The following is a 20693-nucleotide window of genomic DNA, read 5'->3' on the forward strand; positions in this document are numbered from 1 at the left end:
GTTGCTGGAATAGTTGGGTTAGGAGAAGAATCTGCAGGGGATCCTTCATAAAACAGGCTCTTTTTTAAAGGGGAGGGAATGACTTTCTTCAAGTATATTCTGCGGGTATAAACTTTTAATACAAAAGATATTTTCTGCACGTTACGTGTGCGCCTGACACATAGAGCAAGAGTCCTGGTCTGAACAGAGCTGTGCTGGGTTATCGTACCCACCGAGAGCCACCATTGCCACGCTGCTCTTTATAACCCACGTCAGAAGAATCATTTGAACAAATACAAAGTCCTTTTAGGAAATTAAGATTTCTTATTTATTTGGAGGAAAAAACCAACAAAACTCAATCATTTTATTACTTACTGGCAAAGTCATTCTTGCTACATTACCTATTTTAAAACTCACATCTCATTCAATTAAGATTTCATACCACTGATGAAATGATGCTGTCCTGAAAAACAATACTGCAAAAGCTGCTATATACAAGCCCATAAATAAACGGCACGATTTTCAGGCTTCAAAAGACTGAGGACAAGAAGAGATTGTTGGAAGATTCATTCGAGCTTTTCTTATTCAGTACATTTGCTGCATTCGCTATCAACAAAAATACATTGAATCAAACAAAAAGAATGGACTTGGATGGCAATGGAACACATTTGTACTTCACGGTTTTTTACTAGTTTATAAAAAAACGAAAGAAACCTCATACCCAGCCTAATATTTCAGACACGTTCTGGCTCCCGACCTCGTGTGACATCAACAACAAGATAAACTCTTCATCACCGGAACGTTCAGAAGTCAACGTGTGGGGCGCAGGTTGCCCACGTTGGTCTCGGTAGATACAGCATAAGAAATGCTCCCCCAGCTTATGATCCATCTGTGTCACAGTCCAAAGTACAGAACCAAAAACGTTTTCACACTGTTCCTGTTTTTGGAGAACAATTGTAAGACACGGGATACCTGGACAAAAACAGATTTAGCCCTTTATGCTACTGGTTTTTTGTACTGTCACGTGTATGCCGCATGTGTGTTTTCAAATGGACCTCGGGTAGTGACATAGGTGACCAATATACATCAGCACAGGAGGAAATACAGGCAATGAAAACGCTGTAGAGGGAAATACTCTTAAAAATTAAGATTTTTTTTTTTTTAAGTGTTTATATGTCCTATCACTCATTCACAGAACTGTTTGTGCTATAATGCAATGACTAGAAGAGGAATGATCAAAAAGGGTTTCAACCTATATCCATGGTCACAGTGTAAGAAAAAAACCAACAACAACAACACCCCCACCCCACAAACCCCCACAACACAAACCCCCACCCCACAAACCCCCACAACACAAACCCACACGCTCCAGTATAAAAAATATGCTTAAATACATTGTCTGAGCACAACACAAACACCGAAGGCTGTTGTCACAGTACTCTTCTATTACAGTCTCTTCCATACATTCCAAGGGCTCCTTCTACTGTGTCTTTTGGGGGGAAAAAAAACCCAAAACATCCTAATTCTTAGGCCAAGAACAGCCCAGATGTTTGCACAGCTGGAAGACAGTCCCACGTAGCAAAGGCTCGGGAAACGCCATGTACAAAAGCCAAAATAAAGACATAGCCACTTAGATATTTGCCTTTACTGACCTGCCTTTTAGAGTTATCTGTCAACAACTTGTTATTTAGCGATAGCAAACACAAGCATAGATGCCTATATATTTCACACATGTATGTTTGTGATACGCAGTATGTCACGTGCTGCTCTGGTCAAGCGTAAATCCAGCATCTAGCTGCTGAAACTGAGAGAATTTCTGTAGGATGTTTCCATTTGTAGCCACAGACAAACTGGGGCGCGTTGTGGGGTTTCAGTTTGGTGACTGTACCAACGAGTCTTGGCACAGGAGCTGGAAAAGATTGGCCCAAACTGGAACAGATCGTTGCTAATTAGTGCAGGAAGGGAACACGGAGAAAACTCGCTTTAAATCAATAAAAAATGAAGCGCATTGCTGTTTTCTAAACTTTCAACTCCGCTTCTTTTGGATGAAGCACTTCACTAAAATCAGTCCTAATTAACTAATGTTTCCTGTTACCTAAAGATCAATTTACTTTTATCTTGTTTTTTTTTTTTACAAATTTGCTATCTAATAAACAATTATTTCCACCCTGCACGTTAGGGTGCAAATAGCTTTTCTCTTGGAAAACGGTAGTAGATATCTTGCAAGATTCACTGGGACCAGAAACGGTCTGAGAGCTGATGAAAGTACAAACCTTTAGTTAAGGGGGAAAAACAAACAGAGAAAACCCCAAACCACCAGAAAACAAGACTGAAGATTTGCATGTTGGCCTCTTTTTGTAGTGTTTTGATAGCCCGGTGTGTCGGCAAAGCCAACACAGTTACCTTGCTGGTTCCTGCAAACCAGTACACGTGGGCTGGCGGCCAGACGGCAACCAGGAGGAGCCGGGATGCACAGACACGGCTGCGACAGCATCTGCCCAGGGGACTGGTCTCTGCAAAGGGCTCCGGAGCCCCCGGCTGCTGTAAATCCTGGAGCAAGACGCAGGTTTAGGGCTCCGACCTCCCAGCTTTACATTCAGCTTCACCCCCAGCGGGAAAGGTGCATCGTGGGCACAGCTGAGATTACCCCCCCGCGCTCCAAACGTCGCTCTGAGGACGTACAGAACACTGGTCAAAAGAAAAATCACAGTGTTGGTTTTTTCTCCTTACAGATACTCATAGCAGTACTAAAGCAGAAGCTATTAAGTGCTGAGCAGAGTTTAAACCCACAAAAGGCTCTGCAGAGACCTATTTAAAAGATGTCTGTAGGTAACAATACATAGGCTTATTTGTAGTCTGTCTGTCTTCACAGTATATCGTTGTGTTATGTATTTGAGGCTGGAATTCAGTGTCTGCGTTTGACCAGTAAAAGGAGGAAGATAAGTCACAGTGCCAGGTTTTGGTTTCCAAAAGCTACAGCGCGTTTGCAACATGCACTTGATGGGCAGCTGCTGATCGCATCCAAAAGCACAAACACTTTGTGATATGTCAGCAGACACAAATCAGCGATAGCAATGCTTTGGATGGCTATAGGACACCCTTGGCTGTTTCTGCCTTTTGCAGATACAATGTAAACAGGAATATCTAAAATACTAATGGGCCACGTACCTGTTTTACCTGTTACATACGCTGTTTATGTGCACAGAGACATACGTGCATGTCACCTTGGCTGATCCCACGGGACCCGAGTAGCTGGAACCCGCTTCTCCCTCCAGTTCTGGCTTCCTCGTAGCATCTCAATTAATCACCATGCTATGTATTTTGAATAGGTTTCACTTTGATAATTGGATCTGTAAGTAATAAATGTAAACAGAGAGCACACAGCAAGACCAGAATAGCCCCATTACAACGTCACAATGGGAAGAATGTTATTTTAGAGCATAAAAGTCCATCTTTCCAGCGGTTCGTTGCCTCTCGGTGCCGGGAGCTGGAATGATTCCGATAGCTTATTGCCCTTTCTGCGTCCCTAGCGTTTTCATCGTTGCTGACAAAACCATCCAGTGTATATTTGTGCTAGTTAGTTTTACAGATATTGCTAATGGCCAAGTGGTAGAATGTGTTACGGTTTCGAAGGCAAGCGAATGAGGGCTATTTACTCAAAAAAACCCCAATATGGCAATTTCCAAGTTCTTAGGCAGTGATTAAAAAGCAGTTTTCTGCTGGTATGAACGGTGAGAAGAGAGGAGACCAACGGTGGACGCTGCGTCAGGTCCTGGGCGGCTCGGTTTCCAGGGGAAGCCGGTGCTGCTGTCACACGGCTGATAAATCAACGCGGTTGCCTGAGTTGCTGCTCTTGTCCCAGGTGTTGAGCTTGGTGGGGGTTGTGGCCGGCCTGGTCCCAGTCATCTGGAAAACAAAATGATACGGAAAATAGATTGATGTATTTTGCTAAACCACTCCTGTCTGGATGAAATAAAAGCTTGAAAGCTCTATTTCCATTGCAGTGTTGTCACAGAGTCCTGAGAGCACATGCCATAAAGGATTTTTAAACAGTTATAGCCGGGATATAAGGCGATTGGCAGCAATCACGTAATAATACCTATCACTTCAGAAGGCTGGTTCTTTACAAAAACAAATGTCTTTTGCTTCAAGACAATTTAAGGAGAGGAAGAAAAGCATATTCAAGCATTGATTTATTTTAGAGTTTACTCCTCGGGCTGAAGTGTAAAAGTGCCCTATCAAAAAGCCATCATGGTCAGACAAATCCATTGCCAAAATGCTGCTGGGATGTGTAATAGGAAATCCATGACAACTGGTGGGAATGGTCTCATCGAATCATACTCCGGAGTTCATAAACCTTTGCTTACTTTTATTTGATAGTTTATCAGAAAGCAGAACTTTGTCCTCCGCTTTCAAAACAGACGCTGTAGCTGCAACTTAATACCTGTTCACACCAGGTACTAAAAATACCCACATGTCTCCTGTGTCCTGTTCTCTCCAACAGAATTTAATGTGGAACACTTGCAAGTACAATAGGGAAAGGAAAAAAACCAGGAGGGCTACTTACAATGTCTGAATGGAAGGGTTTCACGTTGATGTTGCGGGTCGAGCTGCTGGTGAGGGACCAGACTTTGGTTTTGTGCTTAAAGGCAGCTCTGACCTTTGGGAAATAATAAAAAAAATGAAAGCAGGTAGAAGATTTCCTTTGCAAAAGTCGTGTTCATTCTCACAGGTGCAGCCTACAATCCTTTCCCCACTATCTTTTCTCCACACGAACATCACTGTACTAAAAAGCAAGAAACAATCCACCCCTACATTTTTTGTTATATTTATGGTCTTATTTTAAATTTTAACTTCACTTTTCAAGTGCCCATGCTTTAAACAGACAGTATTTTATAGCCTCACTTATGCCTCATTTCATTGGCAACACTCTCATGTTAGCAGCATTATCCTCGATGCCCAAGGTGGGACTGCATTACCATTCTGCTTGTTAAAAATAAGAAATAACAAAAGCAAAAAACCCAGAGGGCTGAAGGGCACATGCACATACATTTGCAGCCCTGGTTTGAAAGATTGCATGAGGTGCCATTATCCTGATTTTCAGCAGCTCACTAGGACAGTTTCACGTTGTGTAAGGGAACATACAGCCCCCGGCTCGCCCGGCCCTCCCTGCAGCTCACCCAGCACAAGCCCACACATGGAAACCAGCTGCCAGCCCGTGGAAACAGAAATTAGTCAAGATGCTGGATGAAATTCCCTATAGATGCAGGAAGATTCTGCACCAAAGTGAAAATGATCAGCTGCATAAAGATGGCGAGGCAGTCATTCTGTAGGCAAGCGGGTGAGATTTATCGAGGGTCACTGGCTGGAAGTGATCGACCAGTATTGTGATTTTGTGGTAAAGAACATCTCGTCAGGACAAGCGTAGCCTGTGAAGTAAATACACAAACTAATCCCTCCTCCCCATCCTGCCCTGGCCTCGGGTACAGTGCGGTGTCCAGCACCCCAGGACAATCGGGCCAGCTGAGACAGCCCTGGCGAGGCAGAGAGGGTGAGCACAGGGCGAGAAAACTCATATTACAAGAAGCTCTGGATGCCTGATCAAAAGAGGAGACTGGGGGAAGACAGGGTAAGTCCTTTTCCCGTGGAGAGGAAGGGAATTATCTACTTTTTATACATGTGGTAGCTAAGACAAGAATAAGCTGTAGCTACAGTAAGAAAGATGAGAACCAGGATTTAAAGTGGTGAGACATGGAGCCAGATTGCTGCGACAGAGCAAGGGGCTTTGATGGCATGACTGAGCATTAAACCTGTGCTGGGGAAAGGCTGCTCAGGTCCCTGTCAAATCCACTCTCCTGTGTTCTTCATAATGTGTATTTCTTGTCCAGGGGCGCTGGGAATAAAGCTCTTTTTTTACCCAACCACTTGGCAATATGTGCAGATTTCCCTTCACAGTATCTGAGTTTTACTTCTACGGTAAGAATGAAATACTCAACAATTCCTGCAGTTTAGCTGAAGAGGTATTTTAGATATGCACAGCGTACGATGGAGCCAACAAGACCTGCTCTCCAAAAGTGACATTCACATTAGCTCTATATGAACTGGTTTCTGAGGATAGATATTCCGAAAAGTTTCTGAATTTAGTTTCTCATGAGACTTAGAAAAAAAGGAGCAATTCAAATATTTGTATTTGATGTAAGACAAATGTCTGAAGGCTGGCAGCAGGAAGAAAGCTTTCTGAGCCTGGAGGAGAGCGGAAGAAAGAACCAGTTGTCCTCCTTACCCTTAACCCGCCTGCTGACTTTAATTGATTTCAATAAAGATCAAGCATTTCAGAGTCAATCCCGACTCTCCAAACGGATTGTAGCAAAGATCATATCAATGCTCTAAGACTGAATAGGTTGGCAAATATTAATAAATAATAACGTCTCTGTGGAAGAGCTGGGGTGCTATTGTTGCATAGGAAAGAGCAGCAGGTGTGGGGCAGAGCTGCTCAGCACCATCCAGAACAGCGGGGGGAGAACGGGAAGGTTTCACGCTCACTCATAGTGCTGCTGAGACTTTCTGTGGTCGCCACGAGCAGGGGATGCTGCAAACGCCGGGCTCGGCACACGAGGTCTCCACAAACCCCATTTACATCTCCTTTGCTTTGGCTTTATCCCGTTGCTCTGTACAGCTTCAATGCGAAAAGGTGCGTCTGGAAACCTGAACTACCCGCCAAGGAAAATACCTGGAATATGTTCTAGTCTGTTTGGTTTCCCATTAAAGATTGCAAGAGCAACTTCCAAAAGTAGGTTTTGCTGAGAATAACGTTTCTTTTCCTCTCTGCAGCTGCAGATGTAACCAAGGCAGAGGGAGTCCCGCTCCTGCTATTGCAGCATCACCCCCCGGCAGCATGGCCCATGCCTGGGGAGGGCTGCTGCCCTGGGGCCTGAGCCGCTTCTCTTATATATATATATATATAGTCAAAAACCAAACAACCAAAACGAAAAAAAACATCTTTCTCATGTTAAATAAAATAAACATCAAGCATAGGTCAAAATTCCGCAAGTCACAGTCACTAACAGTCATGTATTAATTGAAAGGCAAAAATAAACCAGTGGCATAGCAGGCGATGGAGAAAGTGTTTTCTTTCTTTGTACTCACATGACTTGAACTAGGTAATGGCAGCTTTGTTAACACCGCTCGGTTACCTACCTCTGAATTCAGAAGGCAGTGGAACAGGAACATGAAAAATCCCTGAAAACAGATAAAATGGAGAAGGCTGAAGGCTGACTGTGATAAATGGAATACATGATGTATTTCTCGCGGTATTGTGTAAAGCAGGCATGGAGCAGCTGGAGATCTATAAATATCGAAGAGCAGCCCGAATTGTGCCCGTGTTGAATGGGGGAAACCTGCAGCATTCCGTTCCTATGGGGCTTGTCCGGATCTTCTCCTGTAAACAGCAACTCGGAAACTTTGGGGTGCGAAAGGAGGAAAACCTGGCTGGAAAGCAGCAGGAATTCTGTTCTCATGAGAACAAGAGAACTCCTTGTCTGTGCTTGTAAAGATAAAGCCAGATGTAAATCTCCTTGGGGAAACGCCAGATCAATACTTGTACATTAGCAAACAGAGCTATTAGCATTAGGAACGCTTTAACAACAGAATTTTGCTTCTTGTCCAATAGAAGGTGAAAAGGTCTCATCTCCTTTCCCTTCCAAAACAATTTTATTTTCTTTCGGGGACTACTCAGCCCAACTTATGTTTTTATTTTGGATGGAAATTGGAACTTTATCAGCTTACGGGGAGAACTCTGTTGCCCTCTTGCTGTGACCATAGTGCTAATTGTTCCTGAGAATAAAGGATTTACAAGAGTTCATTTCCCCCCACCTTGTAATCATTATTCAGGACAGAATTTTAACACACCTATTTATGCCTCTACTGGAACATCCACTTAAAGCAGATGCTTCAATTCCTTCTTGGCAAGAGCTGTTTTTCTGGATCGGTGTCTTTAGAGGACGGGACTGAGTGCGGCCTGTGAGAGGCACGAGCTGGTTCCTGCAGAACCAACCCGCTTTGCCCCTTCTGCTGCACCTCAACACAAACTGCTGCTCGCGTTCATTTAGTCTCAGTAACGGAGCCTCAAACTGACACTGAAAAATCATCCTGTTATCTCTGTTAAAGAATCCTGCCCGTGGTAGATGGTGCGGGAAGAATGAATTTCATTTCTCAAGCTCGCTGTCTCATTTATTTGATTATTGCTACTGGAAGCACTGAGGAGTGGGATTAAAGTTGTGTTTGTACAGACTGAACAATTGCCAGCACTTTGTGGTCAGCACAGACTTAAAAGGCAGAGGAAGGAACACAGAAAAAATCCAATAAACACAAGCTTGTGAAAACGTTACTAATGATCCATTTACGGGATTTCAGTAGCCATAAACTTTCCCACCAGGTACTTACTTGTAGCGAATTGAAAACAGCAAATATATACTGAAATACTAAGGCATGGGCATTGACGGCCAAAATCCCAAAGATCCACGAGCTTCCCAAGATGGGTAAGAGAACAGCGACAGCTTTAGCTGTGAGTCTGAAAGAGAAAATGAAAGGAGGAAATACGGTGAGACACTTAAACTTCCACCCACGCACCAGGGAGCTCATCAGCGTGGAAGGCAGCGTCTGTGACCCCTCCCCAGAACATTCCCTCAATGGGAAAGTCTCTTAATTCCTCATTCCACATCTGGGACACCGGGGACAACAGAAATTCACTATTGCATGGGATAGAACCAGAGGGAAAGTTGGTTTAGGGCGATTAATGTCCTACGTGTGCCTTTGACCTCCTGGTGCGGATTAAAGTTCAGGTTCATGCACAGAGCTGCGCGACAAGAGAGCACTTGTAATTACAGCAAACATGAAACAAATCAGAATTTTGTACAGCACGATTTAATGAAGAAATCTTTTAATTAAACGTAGAGACACCTTATTTGTCTTAGTGACCTGAGCACACGCTTCGTTATAGCCTTGATTAAAAGCAAATGTAGAAGTGTCGCTCTGCCTTCAGGTTTACTGAAAAGCTGGGATGGGGAAGAATCTAGAATATTGTTGGTTTGGCTTTTTTTTCTTTTCTGTATTGATTCGTATCTTTATGTCCCCGGCCATGAATATTTCTGCACAATTCAATTCAATTCTGCAAAGAGTTTGTTCAGCCAGAAAATAAAGGAATAGCCAAAGCTATTTTGCTGCACCCCGATAATCTCCTCAACCGATATACAAACCTGTATTTTATGTTGGCATAGCGCTAACTCATTGTATAAACCCTGTTTGGTTGGTTCATTGGCTGGACTGTTCCAGCCAGAATAAAGTCTGGTTTGGACCTTGTTGTCCACCTAAAACTGACTGTGGGGTCTCCCCGTGACAGGCGAACGGGCTACACTGGGACCGCAGGGTGCTTTAGGTGTCCTGTCTAACCCGGCGTTGTAGGTGATCAGTGCGCACAACGCAGCTGCGCTTGTAAAACTGCCCTCGCTACAAACCCCCCTTTGCTCTTCTCTTCTCACACTCTCCATTTCTATCAAATGTGCCGTTTGGAACATCGTTTTCCTCAGCTGGCTTCTTGCCAAAAATGAATTTTCATTCTTCCTTTTCAAGTCTAAGCATAAGAAGCTTCATCTATAATTTGCCGTTGGGGCAGAGTAAGAGACTAGATTTCAATGTTTTCAAATCCCTCTTACTGTGTGGATTTTCGGGAGCCTGTTAGCAATGCTGCTCACTGTTCAGCACGGAGTTCAGCACATGCGCGGCACAAACACATAGTGAAAAATTAAAATACAGACGTGGGGTTTTTCATGCAAAGTCAATGATGTTTCATGCACATCCATTTAGAAGAGGAGCCATGAGGGGGTGAAATCCATTTCAGACTATCTAGGGGTCAGCTCTGCACATATATCACTTAAATCTCATTCAATCTTTGTTTTTTTTTTCTAATTAGTGCATAGTTTCCATGCCTACCTGCCCTGAACCTCATCTGATGTATGAAATTGTCGGTTCAAGGTGTTTATGAGCTTTACTCACCAAGGGAAGGACTCAGCTCTATTGTTCCTGGTCCTCTTCCCCCACCCCTTCCCATCCTTATTTCATTTTGTCTTTGAACTTTAAAAAAGGAATACACTAAATGCAAAATGCTGTGTCAGAACACACCATTAAGGTGGCAAGCTTAAAAAAACCCTTAGGAATACAAAAGTTAATGTTCCACTGGGCACATTAATTCTGACACACTCTGCATACTTTATTTTTTTTATTCCCATTTTTCTTTGCTACATGAATATTTTAGTAGATTAGTTCTAGTACACTAAGATATAGAGCACGATGAAATACGTGTTGGTTTTGGAGAAGCAATACTGCATGGCTTGGACTGCAACGCCAGCATTTGAGCTTTATAGTGTCTATGGAATCGGGGACATGAAGGAACAATCCTTGCGCCCTAACGGGGCAGAAAAGCGAATGGTCATTGCTTTATAAAGGACTCTCTCATTTCCTCCCACGTGCCCCTTCTCATGCTCTGGCCTTCGAAATGAGCAGCAACAGAACAGCCTGTTTCTGACATACACTTCTAAAAGCTCAGATATTACTTTTCAGCAGCCTAATGGCATTAAGTTGGGTGAACTTTCTGTTTCTCTGCACCTATAGACTATGAATGGTCAGTCCTGAAACTGATTAATCCGGAACAAAGCAAAAGCAGCACAAAAGATTTGTTTCCTTCTTTCTGCCGTTTCCTTTTGCCAATATATTGTTTGAAAGTACGCATCTTTGGCTCAGGTTGTTGCTCCCTCTGCCCCGGCACAACCGACGTCTCCAGCCGGGCTGTGAAGACTCTGGAGCACCGAGAACCGCTTGGGTAGAGCCTGATTGCGTTTGGGTTGGTGCCTATTGAGTGAGATTCCTGTCTCGCACAGAGCAGGCGGCGGGTCCCACCAGAGCTGCCCGGTGTAACCTGATGGCAGAGGCTGCTCTGGTCCACTGCTGGTTCGTCCACCCGCGGCCCCGCTCACCTCGGCTCTCGGGTCTCAGTCCCATTGCTGGGGGGACCAGAGTCCTTGGAAAATGTTCCCGATGGTTCTTGCAAGAGCAGCGTGAGCTTTATTCATTAGTTGCTAATCAAGCTGCCCATTTCACATGCACTCACCCTTTCAACCTCCTGTTGAAGTATTTTTCTTCCCTTTACCTGTTCCTACAGTTTGATTCCTGAACGGTAAACGTTGTTCACTAGGGATCTTCCGCTACACATTTCTCCAGCTGGCTTTGGTTGGCTGGTTTTGTTTCAGCATTCACGTCAGTGTATTTCTTACCCAGACTGTAAGCAGAGCTTCACACCAGCTGGGATCCTCAAGTGTGCGCTCAGCAATCAGCAGAGAAGGGAGGTTTTCTGAGCTGGATAATTATCACTGTATTGAAGTCCTGTTGTGCAAGAAGTGCAGGTTGCAGCACCTCCAAGACGTATTTTCATTACCAACATCATATAAAATCGTTGCACTGCTACTGAAGGAGCATTTTTCCAAGAGCAGGGTCGGGCCTTATAGTTTTATTGTATTTGCAATTGGTCTGGAACAGCTCTACTCAATGGAGATTGCTGCTTTCCTCTTATTTAATCTCTGCCTGTTTCTGCCGTTGCCAGTGTCGATATCTTACCCCAATGCAGAACGACCGCACTGACAGCTACAAGAAAGGAATTTCACTGCTTGCAGAAAGAAAACTTGATTACTTCTGCGACGGGGACCCCTAATTCACAAATCAACTTTAGTAGTTATATGTAGAGCACTAATCCTTTTAAGACTTCTGACGTGCACTTTCCAGTCATGATGCCTCCTGAAGTAAGAACTAAATTCAGACCCATAAGCCAAGACTATATAATAATTGGAGGAAACACCGTCTAAAAAAAGCAAAAATCCTTCACGATTCACCAAAATTGTTACTCTGACAAACAGGCCTATTAACTGGAATTTCTCTCGTTTCCTGAACTCTTTGCTAGCCTCTGTCAGCCATATCCTTATATAAAAACAAATAAATCCCCAAAGCTGTGACTAACACTGCAGACCAATGCTGGCAGAGGTTCCTTTAGCTGGGAACCACACGCACCAATTCTGGGCAGGAATTAGAATGTTTCTCCTGCACGTCGGGCAGCGCTCGGAGCGCACACACCGCGTCTGCTGTCCGTCTGTCCCGCCGCTGGGGACGGACGGTCCCTCTGAGCACACACACCGCGTCTGCTGTCCGTCTGTCCCGCCGCTGGGGACGGACGGTCCCTCTGAGCACACACACCGTGTCTGCTGTCCGTCTGTCCCGCCGCTGGGGACGGACGGTCCCTCTGAGCACACACACCGCGTCTGCTGTCCGTCTGTCCCGCCGCTGGGGACGGACGGTCCCTCTGAGCACACACACCGCGTCTGCTGTCCGTCTGTCCCGCCGCTGGGGACGGACGGTCCCTCTGAGCACACGCGTCCCTCTGCCACCTCCCTCTCCAAGGAGCCAAACCAGCACTAAGCAATTTAGGAGGTGAGGTGCCACCAACATCAAACAGAGAAATGGAAGAACGCTGATAACAACTCTTGTTTTCAAGCAAACCTGGCAGCGAGCAGAAATGAAAACATCCGCGAGAGTCTTCGGGGCTGATCCAAAGCCACTGATATCATTTGGAGTCTGCAGGACCAAGGTCCCTTTCACTCCTCAATAAAAAACAAGCGGGTCTCATGGGGTAAGAGGCCGCGGGGGGTGTGAGCAGCTCAGCAGAGCATGGGCTGAGAAGTCGCATCCCTCCGGCCCCCTTCAGGCTTAGCAACCAATTTGCTGCGCACGCCGCATCAAGCGATATGGAGAGCAGGTGCCTGGGTCTTTTTATCAAAATGAAATTAATCTCTGAACTCTGCTGGACACCTCGATCCAACGGGCAGAGCTCTCCTCTCGGAAAGAACAAACACGCGTTTTAATTCTGAGCAGTAGCTCATGAACTCCTGCAAACAGACACGCACCTTTTATTCCTCCTACGCATTGTCTTGCTTATAGAGACAATCAGGCTGATGGCAGAAGGGATGTCTTTTAATTAGCGCATACACAGTTGCCAGCCTAAGCTCGGGTGATTTCTAGGCACAGCTACAATAAATTAAAAAATAAAAATAAGAAGGCAAAACCACTGGTAACTGCAGGTGCCATTTCCCATTTTCCCAGATGTTATTTGCCCTTTCAAAGTGATGCTGTGAAACTGAGTACGAGATATTTACAGACACTTCAGATCATTGCTTTCTGGTGGGTGCCGGTTATAATCCAGGGAAGATGCTGCTCGTCAAAACTGCCGTATTTATGAAAAGACAATAAATCTAGGCTGCAACAGCAACTAAATGGAGGGTGGTCATGCTCAGGTGGGGGGGACGGGGGTGGCATTGCTCCCATTCTGTTCCACCTGGTGTGCAATACCCAGCCCTCTCACAGACCCTCACAAGAAGGAAGATGCTCCTAAAGCAGTGACATTTCTCATAAGTCTTCCCCAAAGCTAAAGCTGCCTTTAGGATCTACAGTATCTGCCCAGAAGGTGGGAGGTCAGGGCTCAGATCCCTCTCCTGCCCAAGGGACCGCAGTTGCCTTTTGTTCCAGAAGAGCATTTTGAGTCCCTGCTTGATGCTCACTCTCACCTATTGGACCTGCTCCATTTACCTTCAATAATAAAATATTGCCTAGGTCAGAAAGAGAAGGGGTACTCCATGGGCTAGTCAGGGGGTGCTCCCTGAGAAAGAAGGGGATTAGTATTTCTTATTTTATATTAAATATTCAGTGGAGCAGGGACCGAAATCCTTGAACCCCCAGCAAGCCTGACACGACTATGGCCGTGACCAGAAATGGAGGGACCTTCAGAACTGTAACGCTGGGAAGGCGGTTCCAGGGCTGGCAGCACTGACTGCAGCACCTCACCAGGGATTGTGTGTCCAATCACTATTACAAATTCACTATCAATGGTGCATTTCTTTAAAACGCAGGTAAACTAAAGGGTTGACTTTGTTGCAGTCACATGTTAAATCTTTTGGGAGTACCAAAAAATGTGGCTGCTGAAACAGTTTTTTGGGACACCCGGACAATGGGTGACAGAACAAATTTCCCAGCGGTTGGTATTGACGACCATGGCCAGAAGCCAAAATAATCAAGTTCTCAGAGAGCATGTGGAAAATGGAAGCAATTCAAGAGGAAAAGAGCAAGCCTTGCTCCTTGCAGCAGTGGAGATTTATGGACTTCTTGAACACAAACCATTCACTTTCCTATTTCTTCCTCTGTTTGGATCTTCCTTAAAGCTGGTTCTGGCATTACTTTAAAGGAAAAAAAAGACAAGAAGATATTACCCACTTCCACTTCAGGGGTTCCTTAATAGTCTCACAAAAGCAGTTTGAGCGGGAAGTCTGGAGGGATTAATTTGTTGTTTTGAAAAGAACATAAATCGCTGTGTTCTAATGGGTCATGTCCTTTTTATATCGCTGTTATTAAGGGTGAGTTTGTTCCTGAAGTTGGACCAGCCCTCTTGTTTTTCAGGTGGCACTTACCGAGCAGGATCTCCAGAGAAGAGCAAAAAGAGCAGCGCTCTGTCCTCACAACCACACAGCAAAGCTACGCGGGAGGGTTTGGGTTTAGCCGTGGACCGTTAGCCCTGAGCTAGTCCTGGGCTGAAAACCGTTACGGCATTATTTCTGTTTCTAGGCCAGATGAAGATATCAAATAATTAATTGCCAAATATGACCATAAAGTTAGTTGTAGGAGTAACATATTAATACAATAATCTAACCTGGGCTGCACCTGGCACTCTGCATATGTGAAAACAGACGTTCCTTCAGCCTTCCCCCGTCTAACCGGACCTGGTGCGAGCTCTGCGCTGGACTCGGCCGCGAGAAGGAACTTGTCACAACAGCTTATTCTCAAGATACTCAGTACCTGTCCCTTCCAAGGACAAGGCACTAGAAATGTCCCCCAGGGCTAAATCCTGCCTGTGGGTGCCAGGTGATTTTTTCCAATTAAATTCATTATTTCTCCCGCTACAGTCTCCATTTTTAAATTCACTTTCAAAGCTCCCAATGCGGGACTTTTCCATCTCCCGGCAGCTTTCTGCACAGACCGGCCCTGGGTCTCTTGTCGGTGTGAGGCATGAATCTATATTAACCCAACGCTTACTATTCTTAATTGGCTAAATCTCTGCAAGTCATCTTGAAACAATATACTGAAAATTAGTCCTATTGTGCTATTTACAGCCATCTGAATCTTTTTTATAGTTATTATCTCATGCGGTGAAAAGCTTTGTTTTCCCGGCAGTAAACCGGGATGACAGAGCCAGTGCTAATAAAGAGGGATTGTCAAATTACAGAAGTTATGAGAAGGACCTCATAGCATTCGCTTTTTCTTACAGAACAGGAGATTTGAGGGAAGAACCCACCTGACTGGAATACTGATCTGAAAGGGCACAGCTTGTTCAGAAGGAGACGCAGGGAAGCAGAAAGGCTGTATCGACAGTGTAGACCTGCTCAGAGCCAGGAAGGGTAGGCAGACCTTTCCAAAATCTATGTCAAATAAAGGCAAAGGGGCCGGTGTGGCAGCGTACATGGGTTTGGTTTGCCAGACCAGCAGCTAATGTGGATGGGGCCTTTTCTTTCCCCAGACATTTCAAGAGTTGCCCAAAGCACAGTATCAGCTGTTAAGATGGAGCTAGCTTCATTTAATACACAAAACTGGGGGTTTTTTAAGACTGAAAGGAAGCAACAAAAATTATTAGTAATCTAGAAAATGTGGCCTGTCAAAAATGGGACAGGTTTTGAGTATATCGGTTTGCAGGAAAAGAAACTGTTGTCAATGTCCACAGAAGGACGGGCTCCTATTCGTCCGTCCTTAAACTGCCCTTGTGGAAAAGTCAGGCTTTTTAAGAGCAGCTATTGGGGAAAAACTTCTGAGCCACCTACACCCCAAAGAGACTCAAATTTCCATCCCCAAAGGCTTTTACCAGTGGAAGCGATTGTGTTTTACACACAATTCAAAGTGGTCAAGAGCAATTCCACAGCCGGTCACCACTGTTCAGCAATGGACCCCAGAGCTGGGTAGTCCTCACAGCCTCGAAGAAATGGGGTTCATCGGAAATCTGCACATTTGCCAAATATTTGTGCTCTAAGCGTGAAGTCAGTAGGGCTCATAGTTTAATTGAGGGTGGCAAAGCAAGAATCACATCTGCCCATACACAAAATTTCTGTTGAATAACATTCGCCCCCTGAGGAGCTGAACTCTGAAAATGATCTTTCAACCTAAACATTCTCAGTGACCCTCAATTATGCAATGATATCAACAGAAAGACCATTCTCCCATTTCCATGGCAACGGTACCTGTGAACAGCAAAGCCATCAAGGTCAGGCACACAAGCGGAGAAAGAAAAGTAATTTTCCGTGTAATGGCTCATATGAGCTTTAACTGCAGTCGTGGCAAATAAATAGCCATACACTCGCTCGATCGCCTGTCTCAAGTGTACGTAAGGGGAGAAAAGAAGAATTGCTGAAGTACAACTGCAATGGCACCGCTTTGCTGCTGGATGCTGAGATCTGCCGGTGCTGCTGCTCCGGAGCACGACACAAGTGCAGCCGGCGCTCGGCCGTGCAGCTCTGCGCCAGAGCTCCATTGCCTGTTAAGCTGGGATTAAAGGAGCCAAGCAACAGCCACCAATGCCAGCGCTTCTGCCTGAGCCCCTTTTGGCTTTTTGCTACCACCTCAAGCCCTTTGCTTTAGTAAAATGTAACAAGTATTGGGTACGCTTGTGGTTCCGTATATATTACAGAAAAAAAAAAGACTCTGTGGTCATTTATTCTAATTTCTAAGCTGAGGATTTGCTGATTCCCCTGTTCTGTACAGAGGGCTCAGACAATATTGCATAACAAGCTCCTTTATGAGGCTCGGTGCATATTGATGTCTGTCTTACTGCTGCTTAATTTTCTGAATGGGTAATCTGAATCATGACTCTCTACTCACATGGGAACACCCAAGGCTTCTTTGTTCTGTTACTGTATTCAGATATTCCCTAGTTTTTTAATATCTTTATTAAAATAAGGCAACTAACTTGGGAGGGCGCCTGGAGAAGCCACACTGGGGATGATAAACCCAGTGGAGTTAAAGAACGTGGCTCTTCATGGGACGATACAGAGCGCACTTCGAACATCTCACTGTTCCTGACATTCTCCTGCCTTCAGTCATCATCCCACTTAACTGCCTTTTTGATTATTTCCAATATTGTTCCAAAATAAAAGTGCTTTTTATTCCGTTTCCTTCACTAAAATATATGTTTCTGCCTCACATCTTTTTCAATTGAAAAGAACTGGGCATAATTTTCAATTTCTGTTTCTAAAACACCTGTAGTATTTCTATAGTTAATGGCATTTTATTACTTACCTGAAGAGAGTATCTAAAAGTTAAAAATCACTTGTGATTCTAAAATAGGGCCTTTGCCACAGGTACCCATGTTTTTTGCTTATTGTTATTTACTTAAATTTATTAATTTATTTTTCCTTATTTGCTTTTATTGTGAGGAAAAGGTGTAACTCACACTTAGGTAAATCTGTGTCAGACCGAGCAGTGATTTACAAGGCTGCTCGGAGCTCTGCGCGAGCTGCGTGTTTACATAAGCGTTTACTTTATGCGATGGCATAACTATAATATTTGTCTTATTATTCTGCATCAAGCTGACATAGAGTTCTAGGATAATAAATTGGGCCAAGGATGTAAACGCAGCAGTTCAGGCGAACACTTGAAGTTATTGCTGCTCACAGTGAATTGTACTATTTTTGTGCTGAACGACCAACATTTAATTGTTGCTCTGGTTCAAGGTGTAAAGCCGTGACTCTCAACACTGCCACCTCCTGCCATTATTCGCATGGCCCAGAATCGATCTTAAAAGGTTGGAACCTAAAAACAATTAGGCAAATTTTAAAACAAAGGGCTGTGAACATCAAAGCTCTTTTTCACTGTAGATTTTCAAAAGCTGAGACTTTCTGTTGTTATAATTCTAACGTAAAGACCACATACTGTTCTTTAGATGCCTGGAGGAGGGAGGATGACCCCACACCTTCAGCGTTCCCGTATGTCACAATATCATCTCGCTAACAACATCTTTGACCTGGCTCCTGTGTGCGCTGCTACCCTGACACCACAAAAGCTGCAACCTTGGGCACGGGGCCAGCAGAGAGGTTTGTTCTCATTAAACGCCACGTAAATCCTGATCTGACTTCGGGAGGCCCCATCTGAACGCAGCACACCCTCCAGCTCCTGCAGAGAACAGGTTCCCCCTGCAGCGAGCGCTGCCGGCCTCTGCAGGGACACGACGCAAGCAAGGAATTGATTCAAGTGCAGTTCAATACGTACAACATAGGCTTCTAGACACGGAAGATGAGAAATAGCCAAAGGGTGGCTTGGTGCGGTCCCTTCTCTCATCCCGTTCCCTTCCATTTCTGATTATGTTGTGCTCAGAGCAAGGTTTCATCATAGGCATTTCACAACCAAGTTTTACTAAACCTCGTTCTGTCCTGACATTCAGAAAACAAACATGCCTGAGCACGTCTAATGAAAAACATTATATCCTTATCCTCAGAAAATCTAGCACCTCTTAAATATCAAGCTTTCCTAGTATATTTTGTATCTATATCACAGTATCATAAAATCACAGAATAGTTTCGGTTGGAAGGGACCATTAAAGGTCATCTAGTCCCACATCCCCTGCAATAGCAGTGACATCTTCAACTGCAAATCTCACTGTCCTTCCTCATACAAGAAAGAAACATGCACACGAGCATCAGAGCTGCTTGTTCCTCTGGAGCCAACGCTCAGCTGCCCTGGTCACCCTGGAGCAGTAAATCCTGTTTAAGGAGAAACGGCAGACTGGAAACAATTCCCGCAAAGGACGATTTGGGCTCAGAAATGACCAAGAAAACAATAAGCTGCGGAAGGACTCACAGTGTCGTCTTGTCCAGCTCGGCTACAGGACAGGATCAGCAGTGCGACCACTTGTCAAGCTGTTCAAAGACAGGAGCTCAGCACCTCTCTGGGCGACCAGTCCCCTTCCCACTATTGGCAGCTTAGAGATATTTGACTTTGCCATCAGTTTAAGCCCATGACTGTTCTCCCTCGTTCTGTGGTTTGCAGGGTAGCCTGCTCCCTGCAGTTATGTTTTACATACTTTAGAGCTTTTATTACTCGCCCCAAATGTGCCTGAAATGTGCCTTAACAATTCAACAGGACCTGGAGCCTTTTCCAGTGCATCTGCGCTAAAGCAAGCGCTGCCGTTACCGTCCTTATAGTTCCTAAAAGATTAGCACTTCCTCATTAATACTCTCATTGGCAACATACAAACCCATGTATTTTTAGTCTAAACCTCCGAGTCTAATAAGGAGATACCCAAACTGCATTTGTATTTGTCATATTCAATGAGCCAAAAATTTAATTAGGTTGAAGACATTATTATTGGCAGTAGCACTTCAGCTCACTAATTGTCATTGCTTAATACTTTCATTTTAATTATTTCCTTTATTGCCAGCCAACCCTCCTCCTTCCGAGCGCTTCCATGAGGTGCATCACCCACGCTGTTTGAAGCCACGTTCAATGAACGCGATTCCTCACACCCGATCAGAAACGGTAAGAAAAGGGATCGCTGCAGCAGGTCTGGCCTGGGCACGGCTCTTTCTGCCCCACGGCTCTTCAGCAAGCGGGAAAAGCTCCTTTCCAACATCGCACACAAAAGCCGGGACCCTGTTTCTCGGAGGGTTGCACTGCAGCTTCTGCTGCCCAGAAAGCGTTTTCTAGTTCTGTGCATTTTTAAACCCTGTAGACTTCCTGAAGAGTTTGCATTGTAACTTGCTCCTCACCCCTCTTGGAAGGGGGAAAAATGTCTAATGGCACCACAAAGGGGTGGAATTTAGTTATGGAAGGAGAGGATGATATCTCCGTTGGCAGCAGAGCTCTCATGAGAGCTTCAAGCAGGTGCTGTGATGGACAAGTACAGTCTGTGAAAATGAACAGCAGCAAATAACCCTTAGAAAGAGAAGTCTTTGGGCACCAAATGACAGGAGACAGGAAAGGAATCACAGGAACAAAATGGAACAAATACACCATATCTTGCAGAATAATGGCTGATGTTAAAGCAGCAAAGCTCCCCGCAGGAACGGGGGGGCTGGTGTGGAGACAAAAGGTGACGGGGCTGCAAGGCGGGCGGCGTGTTTATAAACAACGTAAAATACTGATGCAGAGTCGTGGCACGGAGCGGATCGCTGATTAAACGGATGAGCAGCTCGCCACGGTGCGTTCGGCGTGCGGGGATGTAATAGATGGCTTTGCAAAGTGCTTTGGAACGGTCAATTACACGGTTAAACATACAGATGTCTGCGGCAGCACGAGCTGCTGGGGGACAACTCTCTTGGATTTGTATCTGTCAAAGGGAAAATCTCTCTGTACAGCTTATTTTTTTTCGAATAACCAAAGTAAGGAATGGCTTTGCATTAAACCTACGCACTCTGTTTTCTGTTTAATCCAAAGTGGTTTATGCTATATTAAAAAAGTGGAGTGAACTAATACAAGAGCTTACAGGAGCTTTCCTTGAAGCCCTCTTCTGCTCCCGTGCGCGGCAACTACTGCCATTTGTTCCAATTTTTAGTCATTAATTTAACTAATCAGAAGAAATTATTTCCCCTCAC

The 20693-nt window shown here is 44.7% G+C and overlaps 1 protein-coding gene across 2 annotated transcripts in view; it reads right to left on the reverse strand.

Moving 5' to 3' along the window:
- Positions 1-283: 283 nt before the first annotated feature.
- Positions 284-20693, reverse strand: part of ADGRD1 (adhesion G protein-coupled receptor D1) — a 116389-nt gene continuing 95979 nt past the window's right edge. For both annotated transcript variants that reach the window (XM_082066518.1, XM_082066517.1), the window contains 4 exons: positions 8422-8548; positions 7177-7218; positions 4547-4639; positions 284-3885 (listed from right to left, as the gene is read on the reverse strand). In XM_082066518.1, coding sequence (XP_081922644.1) covers positions 3790-3885; positions 4547-4639; positions 7177-7218; positions 8422-8548 — 358 coding nt within the window. In that variant the 3' untranslated portion in view covers positions 284-3789. The remainder of the gene's footprint in view (positions 3886-4546; positions 4640-7176; positions 7219-8421; positions 8549-20693) is intronic.

The sequence above is a fragment of the Streptopelia decaocto genome (genome assembly GCF_964273445.1).
Source record: "Streptopelia decaocto genome assembly, chromosome: 15".
NCBI lineage: Eukaryota > Metazoa > Chordata > Aves > Columbiformes > Columbidae > Streptopelia > Streptopelia decaocto.